Genomic DNA, 19,075 nt, shown 5'->3' on the forward strand with positions numbered 1-19,075 from the left:
GAATATGTTAGCCGTGTTTCCTCTCGATTCACTAAAAAGAGTGCACCCGATGTTCAGTGGTGTACACGTTACATCCGGCAGGTTTTGATTGCAATAATGGCCTTTTCTGGTGAGTTCCACTTTAAACGTGACTGCACGATGAACTTAACGTGTTTTGTTGACGTAATTTAATTGCGAATTATCGTTGTGTCGTGTAGAAATGGGCGTTATGCCCGAAATCGCACAGGCTGTGGAGGAAATGGATTGGCTGTAAGTCATTTGTCAACGTAGCGCATTGCTGTGTATAAAGTTAATAACGAATGTTTCTATTGCTATTATTCCATGCCAGGCTTCCTACTGACATCCAAGCTGAGTCCATTCCGTTGATTCTCGGTGGAGGAGATGTCCTCATGGTGAGCCTGTCAATATTTATCAGTGGCGAGCTGGGACTTAAGTGGGGATTTATAATTCAACTCTTTTACCATCAATACAAAAACGCAATATTACAATATACATTATTTGGAGAGTTCAGAATTTATATTTATTTACTGGCATAATACACAGATGCTTATTATTAAATGTATTAGTTGTCTGTAACATGTTTTGCTCTGACTAATCAATCAGCACAGAAATATGATGACGTCATTGAGTGCCGTGAGGGAGAATTTTCAAACTGATTGGTTAAAGAAACAATCCATTGTTAATATAGTTATAGTTAAATCAAACAGCTTTCTGATTCCAAAGACCCCGGTCAGATTATATTGACATGGCAACCCAATGATGCTAAAATCAGATTAGATATACAAATGTAGAAGCAACGCAACAAGGATCAAATTTGACTTTTCTCTTCTTCTTCTTTTTAAAAGGCAGCAGAAACTGGCAGCGGTAAAACAGGAGTGAGTATTGAGCAAATTTGTTTATTAAAATGGACCTTCACGTGCAATGTAAAATTGTTGTATTAAGTGTATGATATAAAATCTGTTGCGATTGTCAGGCCTTCAGCATCCCTGTCATCCAGATTGTGCATGAAACGCTGACTGACCAGCAGCAGGGCAAGAAAGGCAGAGCCAACATCAAAACGGGCGGAGCTGGTGAGCAACTTAGTCACTTGATTGATTCAACTTCAAGGGGACATATCATGGGAAATTAATTGACTTGATACGGTCTTTTTGTCAGTCTTCAACAATTGGCAGATGAACCCTTATGACCGAAGCGCTGCATTTGGTAAGAAAGAGCAAGACAAAATAAAACACACAGCTGTTCAATGTTGGCTTTTTATCTTCTCGCTATTTGTTTCATTATTTTCAGCAATCGGCGCGGACGGACTTTGCTGCCAGAGCCGAGAGTTTAAGGAATGGCACGGCTCTCGCTCCACCAAGGGCGTTAGCAAAGGTGCGGGCGGCATTTCAGTGCATCCTCTCAGGTCGAGCGGAAACCGTTCCAGGAAGTATTTTTACCGTGTAATGTAATTTGTGCACTTGTGTAAACAGGGAAGTACTACTACGAGGTCACGTGCCAAGACCAAGGGCTGTGTCGCATCGGTTGGTCCACCAGCCAGGCAGCGCTCGACTTGGGTGAGCTTCCTTTTTTGTTTTCTTGTACACGACTCAAAATCGCAATTAGAATTGCCTGACTATGTTTTTTTTGTAACTTTCTCTGTAGGAACTGACAAGTACGGGTTTGGTTTTGGCGGAACAGGGAAGAAATCGAACAATAAGCAATTTGACAGCTATGGCGAGGTCAAACACAAAAGTTGCTTTTAGTCTTCAGTGGATTAGTTACAATTATTAATAAAAAGTAACCTTTTTTTTTTTTGGGGTCCTTTACAGGAGTTCACCATGCATGACACAATTGGATGTTACTTTGACCTGGACAAGGGCCAGATTTCCTTCTCCAAAAATGGTATTGTTATGTACTGTACACTCACAGGCCACATCATTAGGTGCATATGCGCAATAATATTTAATTTAACTAATTTGCTCCCAAAAAACGTATAAATATGTTCTATTTGAAATGTTTAGTGTCCCAAAGACGTATTTATACGTTTTTTCTCCTAGAGCATACAGAAGGCTTTGATGCAGCCTCTGAACTGCAGAGAATGAGTGAATCAATGGTAGTAATTATAAAAACGGGCAGCAGAGTATAAGAGATCAACCTACCCACAGTTCTAAATAGATTTGTGAATAATGATGAAACTTCGCTATATTCTAATGCTAATTGCTGCAAAACGCAGACTTTTTTTCCCGATGAAAGAAGAGACTCTAATCTTTCTTTTGGTAGGTTCCATGTTTGTATAGCAATAGAACACAATCTTCTGTGGGCCTTGCAAAATCAGTCAAAATCCAGTAAAACAGCTAGAGTGTTGCAAATGGCTTGGTGTCTTTGAAGATGAAATTTTGAGGATTGAACAATTGTGACATTTTGGGGGTCTGACTATTTTTGGAGAATAAATAAAGTAGCAATTTCCTGTGATGTGTTTGTTTCAAATCAACCAGGTAATGATCTGGGTTCGGCTTTTGAGATTCCTCAAAATCTCAGGAATCAGCCCTTCTTTGCCTCCTGCGTGCTCAAGGTATTGCTTTAGCACATTTAATGTAGGTAACTATAATAAGCCGTCAAATCACAGCATTTTTTTATTTATGTTTCATTTTTGCCAGAATGGGGAGCTGAAGTTCAACTTTGGCGGGGAGGACTTCAAGCATTCGCCAAAGAGCGGGTTTGTCGCCTTGGATCAGGCGGCAGATGGCCACATGGTCAAGTCTTCACAGACAGGTTAGAACCTTCCAAAATAAAAGCTTTCTGCTCAAGTGCGAACGTCACAGTGAGTTGTGTCTGTTTTGGCAGGTAGCGCCAAGGTGAGTCAGGCGAAAGGGTCCAGCAACGCCCCCAAGGCGCTGATCATCGAGCCGTCCAAGGAACTGGCCGAGCAGACCCTCAACAACGTTACGCAGTTCAAGAAACACGTGGTTGACCCCAAGCTCAGGTACCGCGCAAAACTTTGCGCTTATTTTAAACGTCGCTGCTTTTCCCTGAGGTGCAATGCAAGCAGCTCACCAGAAGGTGGTGCCGATGCTCCATTACGAATGCGGATTTTGATGTTGGTGTTGCTGTGCAGGGAGCTGCTGGTGATCGGCGGCGTGGCTGCCAAGGAGCAAATGTCCGCTCTGGAGCAAGGCGTACGTGCAAATTCAGTCGCTGTGCACTTCCTGTCCACGTCTTTTCAATTGGTGTCCACTTCCTCCTCAGGTGGACATTGTGGTGGGGACCCCCGGGAGACTGGACGACCTCATATCCACCGGGAAGCTCAGCCTGTCCCAAGTCCGCTTTCTGGTCCTTGACGAATGTGTACGGATGACCCGGAATCCCTTTTGGAGGTTTTTGTTTACAGCTCGGGGCGCTGGTCCGTGACGCGCGTCATTTTTTTGTCTCCAGGACGGCCTCCTGACAGCGGGCTACACAGACTTCATCAACAGAATCCATAATCAGATTCCTCAAGTGACGTCTGATGGAAAACGGCTGCAGGTACTGAGAAAGGGGGGTCCTCTGGGCAAAGTGCACACAATTAAGTTTTTCACCATCGCGCATCTGCGCGCAGGTGATCGTGTGCTCGGCCACGCTGCACTCGTTTGACGTGAAGAAGCTGTCGGAGCGCATCATGCACTTCCCCACCTGGGTGGACCTGAAGGGCGAGGACTCGGTGCCCGAGACCGTGCACCACGTGGTCGTGCCTGTCAACCCCAAAACCGACCGCCTCTGGGAGCGTCTGGGAAAGGGCCACATCCGGGTCAGTCGGGGGTATTTCGAGTCGGATGTTTGCTTGTCTTCATGTTTGCTCCGTTTCCATTTTCACGGCAGCGGCTGTGTAACGGAGATTTTTTTTGTGCGTGTGTGCTAGACTGATGAGGTCCATGCCAAAGATAACACCAGACCAGGAGGCAACTCGGCAGGTGGGTTTTCGAAACCTGTGCCACGTAGCACACCGCCCCTTATACATTCTTGTGTCTTCCAGAAATGTGGTCCGAGGCCATCAAGGTGCTGAAAGGCGAGTACACGGTGAGGGCCATCAAAGAGCACAAAATGGACCAGGCCATCATCTTCTGCCGCACCAAGATCGACTGTGACAACATGGAGCAATACTTCATCCAGCAAGGAGGAGGTAGAAAATTACTAGGGATGGATCGATATGGTTTTTTTTACTGATTATTGGTAGTCAAGGATGCCGAGAGCCGATATTCGTTTTCACTAAAAGAGACAATATTGGCATTAAAAAAAAAAAAAAAAACTTAAGCTCTTAATTATTTCTTTATTTTTAAGCATGTTTATTGAACAGCGTTTAGGGTTCGTAAAATATTGGAGTTAAAAAAAAAAATCTTTGTCAATAGACATTTTTGTTTTACAAATCTAACAGAAAGTTCAGGGATCTTCCGGGGGCAGGAGCATGTCTTCAAAAGTTCAATGAAAACCGAAGTAAATAGCTCCCTATTGTTTGCTACAGTAAATAAAGTTTTTTTTTTTTTTTTTTAAATATCAGAAGTTTTTAAATTGTGCTTCTCTTAGTTTTCATTTCAAACAAAAACAGAACGTGCAGGAAATTCCCAGGGTCAGAAGCATCTGTAAAATGTAAATAATTATTTATTAGATTTTTTTTTCTTTCCCTGAACATTTTTTTTTAATGGATCTATTATCGGCCGTATAATTCTTCAAAATGGCCGATGCCGACATTTGTCAAAATTGGCGCAGATAATTGGTCTTTCCCTGCAAATTACTAGTGGAAAACATTTTCTTGTTTTTTGATTTATTAAATTCATAACGTGGTCACTTCCCATCAGGCCCAGACAGTAAAAACCACCAGTTTTCCTGCGTGTGTCTCCATGGCGATCGCAAGCCCCAAGAGAGGAAGAACAACTTGGATCGCTTCAAGGTTAAAGGACAAACGTGCAAAACAGGCAACCAGTTTTGTCGCCGTTGTCCGAGATTTGAAGTCAAATCTTTTGTGTCCTCAGAAAAAGGAAGTGAGGCTTCTGATCTGCACCGACGTCGCCGCCAGAGGAATTGACATCCGAGGCGTTCCCCACGGTAGCACCAATGCAGACGCACTTTACACTACATAGCCACCTTTTTAGTCTCGTAATATTCACATCGAAACCGCAACCCGTTTAGGTAGCATTTTGGGTTAAACATACGTATGCCTATGTAGTATACTAATATTTACAGTGAGATATAATTTTGAAAAAGTCCTTCACCAACATTTTACTGTCGTTTACTTTTTGGTTTCAATTTCTACCGCACCCCGTTTAGGCAGTAGTGCTGATGTTATATATTTTTTTTTTTAAAGTTCTAAACCCCATTTGTGTCTATTTAGTTTACTGTTTTATATCCAAACCGCACTTTATTTCCGCAGTGATTAACGTCACCCTCCCGGATGAGAAGCAGAACTACGTCCACCGTATCGGCAGAGTGGGTCGAGCAGAGAGGTGAGGCGTTAAACGGGTATCATATTTGTGTATTATCCCATGCATCTTCAAGTTTATAAAGCAGTCGTATTTTCCTTTTTAAACATACAGAATGGGCTTGGCCATCTCATTGGTTGCCATGGAGAAAGAGAAGGTAAAGCTTTGCCGATATATTTTTTTTCTCTCTTACACTTTATGTATAACAATCCTGTTTGTAGACTGAGTTGTTATTTTTAATTCACACCAGCAATTAGAATGAATGCTGCAACAAAAATCTTTTCCTTCCCCATTTACTTTGTCTCCACTTTTACTGCATCTCATTTAGACAGAATTTAGTCCAATTCAAATAATTACGATATAGTAGTATGTAGTACGTTTTTTTTTATCCTCCACTATTTGCTGTTTTGTGCTCTTTGTCAAAAACACCAACAAGAAGGTGGCAAATCCCCGTTAACATAAAAAAATATATATTTGTGCCTATGGACTTAAGTTGAAGTGAGAGGAGGATCCAATTTAGAGAGGCCAAAGCCGAGCCCAATAGAAAAGTAGTGCTTTGGCTCCATCCTGTCGCCTACAGGCAATTCCAAATGTCTATCCTGTTTAAGTTTATGTATAATGCATATTTGCGGCGACACAGGTCTGGTACCACGCCTGCGCAAGCCGAGGCAGGGGCTGCTACAACACCCGACTCAAGCAGGACGGAGGCTGCACCATTTGGTACAACGAGAAAGAGGTGACTGATGCCCTCACTTTCAGGAATCCATTGTTTGCTGTTACTGTTTGGCTGATGTGACGGTCGTCATTGTCTGTTCTCCTCTTTTTTTTATTTTTTATTTTTTATTTTTTTTATCGCAGCTTCTGTCCGAAATCGAGGAACACCTCAAGTGCACCATCACCCAGTGCGAGCCTGACATCAAGGTACCTCTGGACGACTTTGACGGGAAGGTCACTTACGGCCAACGCAAGACACTGGGAGGTACGCGTTTTATGGTCCAGGGTCCAAACTGTGGCCATCAGAAAAAGAATACAATTTCATGAAACAAATGTTGGCGTTTCGCTTTGCTGTACATGTCGTTTTTTACCACGGCTGCTGCTTTGTTGTGCTTAGGCGGGAACTACAAGGGCCACGTGGACGTGCTGGCCCCGACGGTGCAAGAGCTGGCCAACCTGGAGAGAGAAGCCCAGTCGTCCTTTCTCCATCTTGGATACCTGCCCAACCAACTCTTCAAAGCCTTCTGAATGCAGCCCGGCCGGCCGCAGCGACCGAATGCGCTCGCCATCCATCACTTAGGAGTGGCTCCTGTGTCCAAGCCTGTATTGTGCAGTTGTAAAAAAAAAAACACCATTATTGAAGAAAATCTTTTTTTTTTTATATATTTAATTTGGCTAAGTAAGTTGGAGTACCTTTTATTGTGAGCAATTGCCTGCAGAAGCATTTTGATGCATGTTTTTTTTTTTTCAGAAATAAACTGTTGGGCACACAGTGGGGGAGTCATTCCTTGTATTGAATTACAATAATATGCTTATTATTGTGGCAAAATTGTTAAGCAAAGAGCGTCAGTCGTCTAAACTTGCTTTTACACAGCCAATAGTTATTAAACGCCTCCATGCATCACTTTTAGTTAATAATAATAATATCTAGTTAAAAACAAATTATTTCAAAAATATTCACTTCGTCCACTCAACCTGCATTGCTTTTATTTTGAAACCTTGCCTCCACGTTTTCCTGTTGAAAATCCCAGGCGGAACTTGACCGCGAAATGACTTGCAGGCTTGACTCCCGGGCTCCGCCCCCTTCCAGTCGGCCGCCGCACACAAGCTCGCTCGGTCCCGCCCTCTCGCCTCCTCGCCTCCTTACTCCTCCACTAGCCAAATTGCCCTCCTGTGGATGTCTTGACTACCGGCTGCTGTTCCTCCGCAACAGGTAAATAACCCGTTAGCAGGCCTACACAAACCGCTTTTAAATGCATTTGTTCTTAATTGAATTGTTGCGATCGGCGAAAGACAGGTTGGCGAGTTCAACGCGTGTACTGACACACGTTTGTCTCTTCTTCTTTTTTTTTTCCACGCGTCTGCAGCTTCCTACTTTTCATTTGCCGTTTTTGAACAAATGCTGTCTTTGTTTGTTTTGTCTTCGAGCTTCATTCTCAAGTCAATAAATAATATTGGCGGGCCTCTCTTCCCATCTGCTTGTGCTCGGAAATGACACAACATAAGGTACGCCTGATTATGGCAGTCTGTACAAAATAAATAAATACTTTCGCCAAAAAAAACATGTTGGTGAAGGTGACACTGATTTTAAAGTATTACATTAACGAGTTGAATTGTTGAAACTAGTGGTTATATGTAAAAATTGACATTTGACAAAATGAAAGGAATAAACCCATTAACCCAAAAAAACAGTAAGGCACTTTAATTGCTTAAGTGGGCAAAAAAAAATGACGTAGAAGGCCTCTTCTGGCCTTGTGTTTGGCACCTGTGCCCAGTGATTCCTTAGTGCGCCATGAGCGATCATACCTTTGTTCATCTTTCGGGCAGAACAACTGAATGCTTTTCCACGAGATGGCAGAATTACAACGAATCATTATCAATCACAATGTTGCCATTTGCATTTTGTACCAGCAAGTCATGCTTCCTGTGAGTGTTTCATATTTTTGTTCAACTAAAAGGTCAATTTGAGTATAAAGTCAACTGAAACAACTTCAGCATTATCATTTATTTCAGTATTTCTATTTGGTGGTGTGCCGTGAAGTAAAAGGTCTCCATTGGTCTCGTTGCTTTTTTTTTGTCGCATTTGCTCACAAACTCATTATCGTATAGGCATCATCTTACCCAGTACCAGGTACACTATTATTATTTTTTTTTTACTGTACAGCTAGTACGCTTTTTGCAATAAAAAAAAAAGTGTTGTGATATAAGGCAGCACTGAATTAATTAATTGCATGTGTGTTGTTCACAGATGACCCAAAAGGAGCTTGAATATTGATTTACGCCTGCAGCAGCACAACAGCGGGAAGGTGAATATGAGTGTGAAATAGTACACACACACACACACACACGCGCACACACACACTAGCTTCTTTCTTCCCAGTGGCTTGGCAAAGCTTCCTGTGCTCGAACAGGATGGTCCTTCTATGCAAAGTGTGTGTGCTGGACACGTTCTCACTCACACAGACGGAGCGCTACACACAGAGTGATGCATTGAAGTGCACATCCGAGCGCAGGTGTCAATCAGCATGCAGGGAGGAGAGTCCAAGCGTCTTTGACTCGTCGCTCGTTAAATAAAGAGAGCAAATGCGGCTTTGTGCGACTTTTTCCATCAAAGCCAAAAATGGGCAATTTAAATGTTGAGATGATTCGGTGTTGTTTTGATACCAGAAGATCCGAGAGAGAGAGAGAGAGAGAGAGAGAGAGAGAGAGAGAGAGAGAGAGAGAGAGAAAGAGGAGAGGCTGCTCTTGTGTATTTGACACCGCTGTCTAACAACACACCTTGGGGCGCTAAAGTATTTGTCAACCAGGGTGGATACGATTGCTTTGTTTGCACAAGAGAATAGAAAGTACAGCGCAGTTGACTTGCAAGTTTGGTTTCGTTCCCTGACCAATTTGTTACTCTTAATTCCCTCCTGCCAAAATTCAGTTTTGCCCACTGAAATGAATTGAAATGCCAGTAATATGTTCCTGCCACCCCATGACTTTTTTTTTTTTTTTTACTTTGGTGACTGCCGCAAATTATAAAGCAACAAAAACAAGACTGAGAAAAGTCTTCTAATGGTAAAATAATAATAATACAAGTAAGAAACGTAATCTGAACGTCACTTGCTTTTTTTGCTGCGACATCTTGATTCACAATCATGATGACGCCTGCTTCTAACGACCAATCGTGATGCGTAATCTGTTTCTGCCAAACATATATATACTTTGTTGGAGTGTGCGGTAACTAAACCTATCTATAGCTACCTCATAATTGACATGAAAACATCTAATCTATGGAGAACCAAAACTGCCAAAATAAAAAATAATAAAAAAATAAAAAAAGACTAAATAAATAAATGACTTAAAGTGAGGATAAAAACGGATATAAAAAAATATATTAAAAAAATTAAATACAAAATATATATAAATTCCTTAGAGATAGGGTGAGAAGCTCGGTCTTCCGGGAGGTAGAGCCGCTACTCCTCCGCGTTGAGAGGAACCAGTTGAGGTGGCTCGGGCATCTGGTTCGGATACCTCTGGAGAGGTGTTCCGGGCATGTCCCACCGGCGGGAGGCCCCGGGGATGACCCAGGACACGCTGGAGAGACTGTGTCTCTCGGCTGGCCTGGGAACGCCTTGGGATCCCGTCGGAGGAGCTGGCTGAAGTGGCTGGGGAGAGGGAAGTCTGGGCTTCCCTGCTAAAGCTGCACGATAATGCATTGTTGTTTTGATTTCCATTTATAGTTTTTTTAATCCGTTTTTTCCACTTTTAGTCATGTATTTATTTAGTCATTTATTTATTTTTAATTTGGGCAGTTTTGGTCCTCCATACTAATCTGGAAAGAAAAGTCGACTAAATCGACCTCAAAAACAAGTTTGACAAGCTATTATTTACTCCCCTTATTGGTAGAAAGCTGGTACTGCAATCAAGTAATTAAATAAATGGCTGGGAATCGGTGTACTGTATTGGCATATATCGACCTCATAAATCAGAGGTGGCAAATCCAGGTGCAGAAAGTAAAAACCCTGCCACAGTTTGGCTTTAGCCACAGGTGCTAGGTAGCTAGCTCCCTAGCTAGCTCCCATGGTGCTCGTTTACCTGCTAGGGAACTAGCTAGCTAGCATCAATGGCTAAAGCCAAACTGTGGCAGGGTTTTTTACTTTCTGGACCTGGATTTGCCACATTCTGCTCAAAATTGACATGAAAGCATCTCATTTCACAATCTATTATTTCTCCTCCATTTGGTCAAAAGTTGTTACTTCAATCATGTCAATAATATAATCCACTGCTTAAAGGTTTGATCGTGACAGCCCTATTTTCTATCTTGTGTGAAAGGTGGCTGCAGTCGAATTTTGATCCACTTTTTGTATCGGAGCGTAGTAGTAAGAAAATCTCTTATGTTGATCCCGAGCCGAGCGACGATCTGTGCGCAAGTCGTAAACGTCAATACAGACTGCTCGTACGCTCGGGCCGCCGCGTGCTATCGGGCACGAGACAAAGACGTACGCCGCCTCCCTCCAGAACCTCCTTTTTTCTTTTTTCTTTCTTTTTTTACACATCCTCCTGCCTCCTCTCTCCCCCCCCCCCCCCCCCCCGAGCATGTGAAACGCACACTCTCTTTCACACACACAGTCTACTCACTCAGTCATGTCGCCTGCTCTCCCTCTCTGCAGATGTCTGCGAGCTAGCCAGCCGTGCGGAGGACACCTCCACCTGCAGCCATGAACGGTAAGAAAGCAGAGGTTGCACTTGAAGGCGGACAAACGAATCAAGTATGACGTATGCAAAACTGGTTTTGGATTGCATCTTTTTGAAGATTCATATTTTGTTGCTGCCGGGCAGAATCCTCACGTCTCTCGAATTACTACTTTCCAAACACAGCACGATTCAAGTTGGTATTATTTTGTACTTTATATTTTTGCGCACCAACATTAACACAACACCTCAAAATCGTGTTTAATTGAATACAATTGAATATGCTGTCATTGATAATAACAAGCGGTGCTAACTAAAGAATTACATATTTTCACTCGATATTGTCTAAAACAAAACAAAAAGACATCCAGACTATCTTGAGGTGACATAAGGCTTTACAACTAGAGCTGTCAAAATTAATCGAGTCATCGATTATCAAATTAATCGACAACTATTTTAATAATCGAGTAATCATTTGGAGACATTTTTTTAATTTAAAATTGTCCAAATCCTCTGATTTCAGCATATCAACAGTCATTGCTCACTAAAACATCTGTTTTTACTTTGGAAAACAACGAGCGAACCGGTAACATAGTACAACATCAATCCCCCTTTTTTTAAACACTAGTATACGAATACTAAGTATGAAATAAACACCAATTACTGCTTAATAAACAGTAATCAGGGAAAAAATGCTTCTGTAATACACTTTAATGCAAATTTAAAATGAATCACTAGATGAATCGATTCTAAAAATATTCGCTAGTGACGGCACTATTTACAACACTTCTCTGCAAAAGAGTTCATAGATTTGTTCTCAAGCTATTTTCAACATTAAATTGCTTAATAATGAGTCAAAATCAATAGCATTCATTTGTGAAAAATGACTACATTGCAATGTAAAACTGGTATGCAGCGCTGTGTTGAGATCAAAGCAATGTTGGCGATGCTGCTATGATGTCAAGTCATTAGCAGGTTTGCATCCCGATGAGGCGGTTCGTAATGTAAACAGTCATGAAGGCAAGCAGGTGGTTTCTCCCCCCGAGGATGATCTGCGGAGTTTTGACTCAACACGGCACCAAGACAACAAAGGGAAGTGTTGCAGCCAATTGCAATTCCGCACAGGCTTCTCTGCTGCGGTGTTGTATTTCTTCAATATTAGCAGGAGGACCTGTGTGGTTCGAGAGCTGTTTGGTATGCGCCGTTGTGGGTGTGAGTGCAAGTGCGGCTCGTAGTCAAGTATCAGGAAGCGGTGTTTATCTTTTTGATTGACATGGCATAAGTCCGGCCTCAGCTATTGGTCAAGGTCGGGCCAACGGTATGTCGGCCTACTAGCGTGCAACTCTTCGGACCGAGAGAGGTGGCGTAAATGTCGTTTGATTGGCTGGAAGGTGAAGAATGATGTCATGGTTGTTCCGCACATACAGTGGAACTTCTCTTTCTGTGAAAAATCCCTTCCAGAAACTCTTGATTGTAAATGCGTTTTGTAAAAATCCAAAGCAATATTTCCCATAGGAAATAATGTAAACCCGACTAAACCGTCCCAGGCAACCAAAAATATTAACAAAAAATAAATTTCATAAAGAAATAACTATAGTTTTTTTTTTAGTTTGGCTATGTTAAGAAATATCCTTAAGGTAGATTGTGCTGTTTAAAAAGGTAAAAAAAAAAAAAAAAAGAAGCTCTTTCTACATCATACATGCTCCACCAATGCCCAAATGAGTACGAAGAGCCCTGACTGTTTTACTCTGATTGCACCTATCAGCTTTTATCTTGCCTTTATAGTAGAGTGTGCGGACCCTGCACACTCCACAGTTTCTTTGGGGAGGAGAGGGGCGGAGTTTGTCTTCGTTTGTCAACTTAAAAAAATAAAATAAAATAAAATAACATAAACATAAAAAATTAACAAATAAAAACAAGTAGCCTACTATACTCAATAGAAACCTTTTTCTTGCACTCAAAAAAATATTTTTAAAATCAAATTAAAAAAATTATTAAAACGCATATTTAATCAATTCATTCAATCCATTTACCGAACCGCTCATCCTTTATTGTGAAAAAAATTATAATTTTGGATTTTAAAAAAAAATCCTAAAAGTAACCTAAAACCAAAAAGTAAAAAATTAAGCAGAAGCTAATTTAACTGAATAAAATAATTATATAGAATTCCAAAAAATACAAACGTAAATACAAATCGAACAATAACAGGAAAAAAACACAACACTGCTGCCTGTTTAGGCAGCGAACGGAGCCAAAATGAATCGTACCAAACATTTGCTCTTTTCGTTTTCGACTCGCTGCGACTTTTAACTCTCTTGGCCGCTGCCTAGCGATGAACGCCACCTGCTGGTATGGATGCTTTTTGCAACTGTTGCCCTCCTTTCAAACTGATCCTCGAAAGCTGACCCCCAACTGAGCTCCACTGATCTCCCCTTCCAGCATCCCAGTGAGCGTCCGTAAGCTCCCGAACGGTGTCGAGCTTGTCGGAATCGAATCGTCGCCGTGTTAAGGAGCTTTTGTGGCGTCCCACTTCCAGTCCCTGCGGGTCTGTGCCAAATCCTACACGCCGAGCGGAGTAGTTACATCCACCAGCGCCAGATTAATTACCTTAGGTTTTGCTGACAATGCCAGAAAGTGGGTCAGGCTGTGGGAAGGAACGTACCTGCACAGGTGTTTAGCATGGAGATGTGGGGCAGAGTGAGCGGATTAAATTGGGAGAGCAGCTGAACGCGTCAGACGCTCCCTTCTTTCGTGACAGCAACCCGGCTGGATGCTGTTGTTTTTTTTTTGCTCCTCTCCATTTAGAACATTTTGCTGATCCAGTTTCATCCTGAGGCACACAGATCGGATGTTTGGGTTAGGGTGGGGGAAGTTCTGTCACAAGCAGGCTGGCATTTCCTCAAGTGAGTGAAGCAGTGAGTCGGATTGATTAAAGGATTATAAGACAAGTGTTGCCATTATCATCGTTCCCGTTGCAGTGCAATAAACTCATATCACTCCAACTTGGCATGCTCGTTTAATCATTTGTTTGCATCATGATTTCAACTACAGTGGTACTATAGGTTAAATTCTTTCTGTGACCGAGATGATATTATTTACTTGTATTTTTAATCTATTTTCTCTATTGAAATGAAATAAAATGCAATTCAACCGTAATAATGGTAATCAATATTTAAATGTATCTATCCAAACTATTTTCACTCAATGTCTTAAAAAAAAAAAACAATTTTCAATCTTGAAGTGATGCTGCACGGAAAAATGACCCAAATTTTGGTCAAATTGACCCAAGTAGAGGATCGTTCTATTTTTGACCCAATATTAATTTAATAAGTATTAATTTATTTTTAATAAATTTTTCTCAATTTAAATAAAATAAAATGCAATTAAACAGTTTAACAATGGTAATCATATTTAAATGTATCTTACCAAACTTTTTTCACTCCCTTTTTTTTTTTTTTTTTTTTTTTTTTCAAAAAAGGTGACATAATGCTGCACAGCTCCCGCGGAGTAAGGGAGTAGGTGGAGTTTTACAACACTTTTCAGACAGTGACAATATATTACATATAGTTATAAAAAAAATATATATTGATAAAAAAAAATATTGGTTAAAAAAAAAATACTTTGCACTTTTGTACTATTTATTATAATATTTTAAGAGATATGTATTGAATATGCAGCTGAGTTATAGTGGTACAATTATTAGTAATTATTCATTCAAACAATGATATTGCACTGGGGAGAAATCAGATGCGTAGGCTGCAATGTCCCTAATTTGAATATTAATAAGATGGATATTTGCATAATTGTGTGTGACGCGTCAGTTTGCGGACGACTAAAGAAAGTGATTGATGAATCCATTGTGACAACTCCATTCATCATCAGCAACAGTAACGTCCAGCCAGCCAATTTTCCTCATAGGAAAAAAAAAACCTAACAATTCAGCCGCTTTCAAAATTGGTTGTTGCGTCGTGTTATGATTGGACTGACTCCCTTGTGATTAATTGATTGATATCTCCATCTTTTCCACTTTTACGGCTCAGCTGCATATTTAATGACCACCCCCGAAAAACTGCCTCGAGTTATGCAGCAGGAGTGAAAGCAGCTGACTGTGGAGTTTTACGCATTAATCATTGGCAAGAGAGAGTTGCTTCAAGGAAGGACATTGGCTCGTTCAGGAGGCAAATTTTGCACACCAGGCAGAAATTTGTCCCCCAAACTTTGAAACTGTTGTTGTGTCCCCTCCCAGGTAGTGCACAAGGTGACAATTACAGTGGTGCTCTCGTCTAATGATGCCACATTTATGGCCAAAAGTGACATCTGAAAATGGGATTTATTTTTTCAAATATATTTGACTGTCCTTTTTTTTTTTCTTCTTCTTTTCTAGTATATTGAATGTACATTTGTCTTGTATGCAGGTGGATCCAGCACGGCGTGGTCCATCTCCCCAGAGGAGCGGGGGAAGCACGACAAGCAGTTTAACACCTTGGCCCCCGTCCTGGGCTACGTCTCAGGTATATCAGACAAATGTCCACTTTGGCTGCTCCTCCCAGAATGTTCCGTCACTTTTATTTACTCTCCCGTCCACAGGTGAACAAGCCCGAGAATTCTTCCTGCAGTCGGGCCTGCCGCCGTCCGTCCTGGCCGAGATCTGGTGAGTCGGCTTCTTCAACTGTTCACGAATGGAAATGCTCAAACTGCACAATCGCTGCCATTGTTTGGCTCCGTTGATTGCGTCGCTTCCACTTCCTGTTTTGTTCTCACTTCCTGACCCACCTAACAACTACTGTGTGTGTTAGTTACACCAGGGGATGGGGATCACTGTTTGTCCACAGGATATGGACGAATGCAGCATACCATGCAGTTGTGACTTGTGACGTGTCTTTTCAGGAACCTGGCCGACATGGACGGCGACGGCAAGATGGACAGGCAGGAGTTTTCCATCGCCATGAAGCTCGTTAAACTAAAGCTCCAGGGCCGGAGTTTACCCGCCGTGCTTCCGATGGGCTTGAAGCAGCTTTCTGACCCTAATGTCCCCGCCCCTTTGTCGGCCCGCTACGGTAAAAAACTAACAAAGCAAAAAAGGAGTGTGACTATCCACGACAAATGAGTTTTTTTTTTTTTCCAAAATCCTACATCTTAAATTCCCATAGAAATGGACTTCCCTTTGAAACTCTAGTCAGACTCCTTTTTGACGCTCGCAAATAAATGTGTCCCACTTTTCATCCAAAACTGACCCTCCATCCTAACCCACTTTCCACGTCCTCCTTGCAGGGATGGGCTCTTTGCCGAACCTCTCGTTTGGCATGCCGCCGTCCATGTCCGCCATGTCCATCTTAACCCCCATCCCCGCTAACCCCCCCATGCGACCAGCGACCATGATGACGCTGCCTCTCGTTACCCAGCTGGGAAACGCCGGCTTCCCGCGCTGCCACCTGCACTTCCTCGCCCCTGCGCATCCCATGGCCGCAGGTCGGTTCTGCACGAGGAGCCATTTTAGGGAAATCAGATGCATCACTTTTACTGCAAGTTGATTCAGTACACTCTAAAAACAGTTGGGTCAAAAGTAACCCAATTATGGATCAAAAATGGACTGATCCACTTTATTTACTTTGGGTAAAAAAAAAATTAAAAAAAATTGTATAAAACAACCCAGAAAGTTGGGTCAAATTGACCCAAGTTGAGGATCTGACCCAACTTTCTGGGTTGCTTTATACAAAACTACCCTTTTTTTTCTTTTTAACAACACAGAAAGTTGGATGAAATTGACCCAAGTAGACAATCTGACCCAACTTTCTGGGTTGTTTTATGCAAAAGGACCCAATTTTTGGTCAAATTGACCAAAGTAGAGGATCTGACCCAACTTTCTGTTTATTTATTTATTTATTTATTTTGCAAAACAACCCAGAAAGTTGGATCAAATTGACCCAAGTAGACGATCTGACCCATCTTTCTGAGTTGTTTTATACAAAATGACCCAATTTTTTGAACCAGAGTTGGGTCAAATTAACCCAAGTTGAGGATCTGACCAAACTTTATGGGTTGGTTTATATAGAATGGCCCTTTTTTTTGGTGCAAAAAAAACCCCCTGTAAAGGTCAAATTGACCCGAGTAGCTTTATAGAAAATTACCCAATTTTTGACTCAAAGTTGGGTCAGATTGACTACATCTTAATTTTCTTCCATCCATCACCTCATCATCTGTCCCTTGGCTGCACCCGTTCATCTGGCTGGCTTGTGTTCAAGTCACATTCCAGGGTGTGAAATGAGTGATTTAATGAGGCGACTTGCTGGTCGCACATCACTTATCTTGCAGTGAGTGCAATAACGGCGACTGTATCGAGTCAAGCAGATAAAAGTTCAAGGCTATTAATAACTCACTTGCTTTACAAGTGCATAAGAGAAAACAGTTGTTGTTTGCAAGTTTTTCCCCGTTAAAGTTAGCTTGAAAATTCACTTTCACTCTAAGTTGTGAATAATTTGGGGCTTAACTTGATCATATTCGTATTTTTGAATTACTGCTATTTGCTGAAATTGTAACCAAAGGTGTGTACCAGATTCATCCTCCTGGTGTTGTGTTTTTGCAGGCCTTCCTCTCTCTGGTTTTTCCTCTCCGCTGACATTTTCTCCACCTGGAAGCAGCGGCATGTCTCAGGCCAACTCTCTGGTGGACCTTGGATCCAGCAGGTGAGCAAATAATGCAGCGTTAATGTCAAACCATACAAAACGTGCAGAAAAAGCCTTGCGAGTTGACAATTGATTGAATGTTGTGATAACTGGGCAGAGCAGGAAGTCATTTTTCCTAAATCAGATGTCACAGCAGGAAGTTCAGAGTGGCAAATCGAGCGCGACGGGAATTTTCCCGGTCTCCTTTTATACAACAAATTACAAAACATTAGTTGAAATTCCCATGTTCAGAACATTTAACATTCCAGGCTGATTTTGTTTACAGTGAACTAGAAATGAGGATTTGTAGGTGATCCTGCATGTTTTTGTTTTGTTTTTTTTAAACAATGCACTGCACTAATGAGATGTAATATGGGCTACACAAAGAAGTCAGCGGTAAGCTTTTTGTGACAATAGTATCTAATATCATTGATTCTCCCTGGTAGCTTTGTTAGCGTGCGTGCGTCTGTAGGGAACAAGTTGGGTCTTGTATCTGATTTCAATGTTTTGTATGCAGTTCCTCACCTCAGATGAAGATGTTCAAACAAGTGCCAGGAATGTGTTTATAACTCATTCATTCACCTTTGTATCATTCCTGATTGGTTTCAGACGCATGGCAGGTTTCAATGCGACATAATCAGGCTTTTTCCAACCATTTCCACCCATGTATGTTCATCAAGTATGTTTTTTTTTTTATTGTTAATAGGTATCCTAAAAGCCCTTTTAATTAAATGCCTCTTAAACCAAGCACAAAAAAAAGGGGGGTGTTTTTTGATAGGGCAGGGCAGCTTTAGTTTGGCGGACTCCGGTTAATGAATTGGTCAAGTCAATAGCCGAGGAGTTCTCATACCGTTCCCAGCGTGTGCTGTGAATGTTTTTTTTTTAGTTCCAACTCTTCGTCCACCACTTCACTGGCCAGCAACTCCCCCAAGACGACGTTGGGGTCGAGCGATTGGGCCGTACCTCAAGCGTCCAGGCTCAAGTACCGGCAGCAGTTCAACACGCTGGACAAGTTAATGAGCGGCTACTTGTCAGGTGCGGCTCAACTAACAAAATGGCTGCTTGACCGCTCAAGCAAGCAATGACTCAAAAAACTGCTGTAGACAATGAGTGTTTTTATTTTGTGTTTTTCAGGACCTCAAGTGAGAAACGCACTGATTGCATCCAACCTAACGCAAACTCAGCTGGCTACAATCTGGTGAGTTATTCATTTTTTAGGCTACTTAATTGCTTTCCTACTATATATTTTTATATAGGTTATGATTTTTGTTGTGTTTGTTTCCATGTTGTCAGTTTGAATGAATTTCATGATAAAAATGACAAATGACGCACCTTCTCTCTGGTGACTTTCCAGGAACCTGGCAGACGTAGACAAGGACGGCCAGCTAAGGGCCGACGAGTTCATCCTGGCGATGCATCTGGTGGACACGGCCAAGACGGGCTGCCCGCTGCCGCTCACTCTGCCCCAGGACCTCATACCGCCTCCTATGAGGTATACGCAGAGAACTGCAAGGGATTCACTCAAAATCATGAAACTAAGACGCTTAAAACTCTTACCGTGTATTTCAAACACATTGCCTTTAAGGTCACTAG

General features: G+C 41.9%; 2 protein-coding genes and 1 long non-coding RNA gene across 10 annotated transcripts in view; 2 read left to right on the plus strand and 1 right to left on the minus strand.

Moving 5' to 3' along the window:
• Positions 1–6,915, plus strand: ddx1 (DEAD (Asp-Glu-Ala-Asp) box helicase 1). The gene is made up of 26 exons (XM_086060463.1): positions 1–109; positions 198–249; positions 329–392; positions 846–875; positions 974–1,070; positions 1,156–1,203; positions 1,288–1,371; positions 1,470–1,553; positions 1,642–1,718; positions 1,809–1,881; positions 2,475–2,551; positions 2,637–2,751; positions 2,824–2,962; positions 3,095–3,155; positions 3,226–3,324; positions 3,412–3,501; positions 3,575–3,763; positions 3,875–3,926; positions 3,989–4,135; positions 4,809–4,900; positions 4,983–5,055; positions 5,381–5,453; positions 5,544–5,586; positions 6,070–6,165; positions 6,288–6,408; positions 6,541–6,915. Exons 1-26 carry the CDS (start codon positions 97–99, stop codon positions 6,669–6,671), a joined length of 2,220 nt encoding a protein of 739 aa, XP_085916589.1. The 5' UTR covers positions 1–96; the 3' UTR covers positions 6,672–6,915.
• Positions 4,293–18,968, minus strand: LOC147158838 (uncharacterized). Of its 2 annotated transcripts, XR_015090668.1 has the most exons (7): positions 18,815–18,968; positions 17,371–17,489; positions 17,010–17,150; positions 13,483–13,650; positions 10,767–10,838; positions 6,515–6,744; positions 4,293–6,436 (listed from the first exon to the last, which is right to left on the minus strand). It is a non-coding gene; the product is annotated as an uncharacterized LOC147158838 (long non-coding RNA). The 2 variants fall into 2 exon arrangements; XR_015090667.1 differs by lacking the exon at positions 17,010–17,150.
• itsn2a (intersectin 2a) overlaps positions 7,223–19,075 on the plus strand; it is a 26,527-nt gene continuing 14,674 nt past the window's right edge. For 5 of the 7 annotated variants that reach the window (XM_086060456.1, XM_086060457.1, XM_086060458.1 and 2 more), the window contains exons 1-11: positions 7,223–7,356; positions 8,392–8,449; positions 10,799–10,853; positions 15,236–15,331; positions 15,408–15,471; positions 15,708–15,877; positions 16,092–16,289; positions 17,404–17,503; positions 18,369–18,517; positions 18,617–18,680; positions 18,837–18,974. In XM_086060456.1, the coding sequence (XP_085916582.1) occupies positions 10,847–10,853; positions 15,236–15,331; positions 15,408–15,471; positions 15,708–15,877; positions 16,092–16,289; positions 17,404–17,503; positions 18,369–18,517; positions 18,617–18,680; positions 18,837–18,974 (986 nt within the window). In that variant the 5' untranslated portion in view covers positions 7,223–7,356; positions 8,392–8,449; positions 10,799–10,846. Of the gene's footprint in view, positions 7,357–8,391; positions 8,450–10,798; positions 10,854–15,235; positions 15,332–15,407; positions 15,472–15,707; positions 15,878–16,091; positions 16,290–17,403; positions 17,504–18,368; positions 18,518–18,616; positions 18,681–18,836; positions 18,975–19,075 lie in introns of those variants that run through there. The other 2 variants (XM_086060460.1, XM_086060461.1) reach the window with 2 other exon arrangements.

The sequence above is a fragment of the Leptonotus elevatus genome, chromosome 18, assembly GCF_054856555.1.
Source record: "Leptonotus elevatus isolate MCC_2025b chromosome 18, RoL_Lele_1.0, whole genome shotgun sequence".
In the NCBI taxonomy this organism is placed as follows: domain Eukaryota; kingdom Metazoa; phylum Chordata; class Actinopteri; order Syngnathiformes; family Syngnathidae; genus Leptonotus; species Leptonotus elevatus.

Bases quoted from the DNA above. Each gene is read 5' to 3' on its own strand.
- ddx1 (XM_086060463.1), top strand. The intron at 1,204-1,287 runs GTAAGAAAGAGC...CATTATTTTCAG, and splicing joins TGACCGAAGCGCTGCATTTG to CAATCGGCGCGGACGGACTT. The intron at 2,752-2,823 runs GTTAGAACCTTC...CTGTTTTGGCAG, and splicing joins GGTCAAGTCTTCACAGACAG to GTAGCGCCAAGGTGAGTCAG.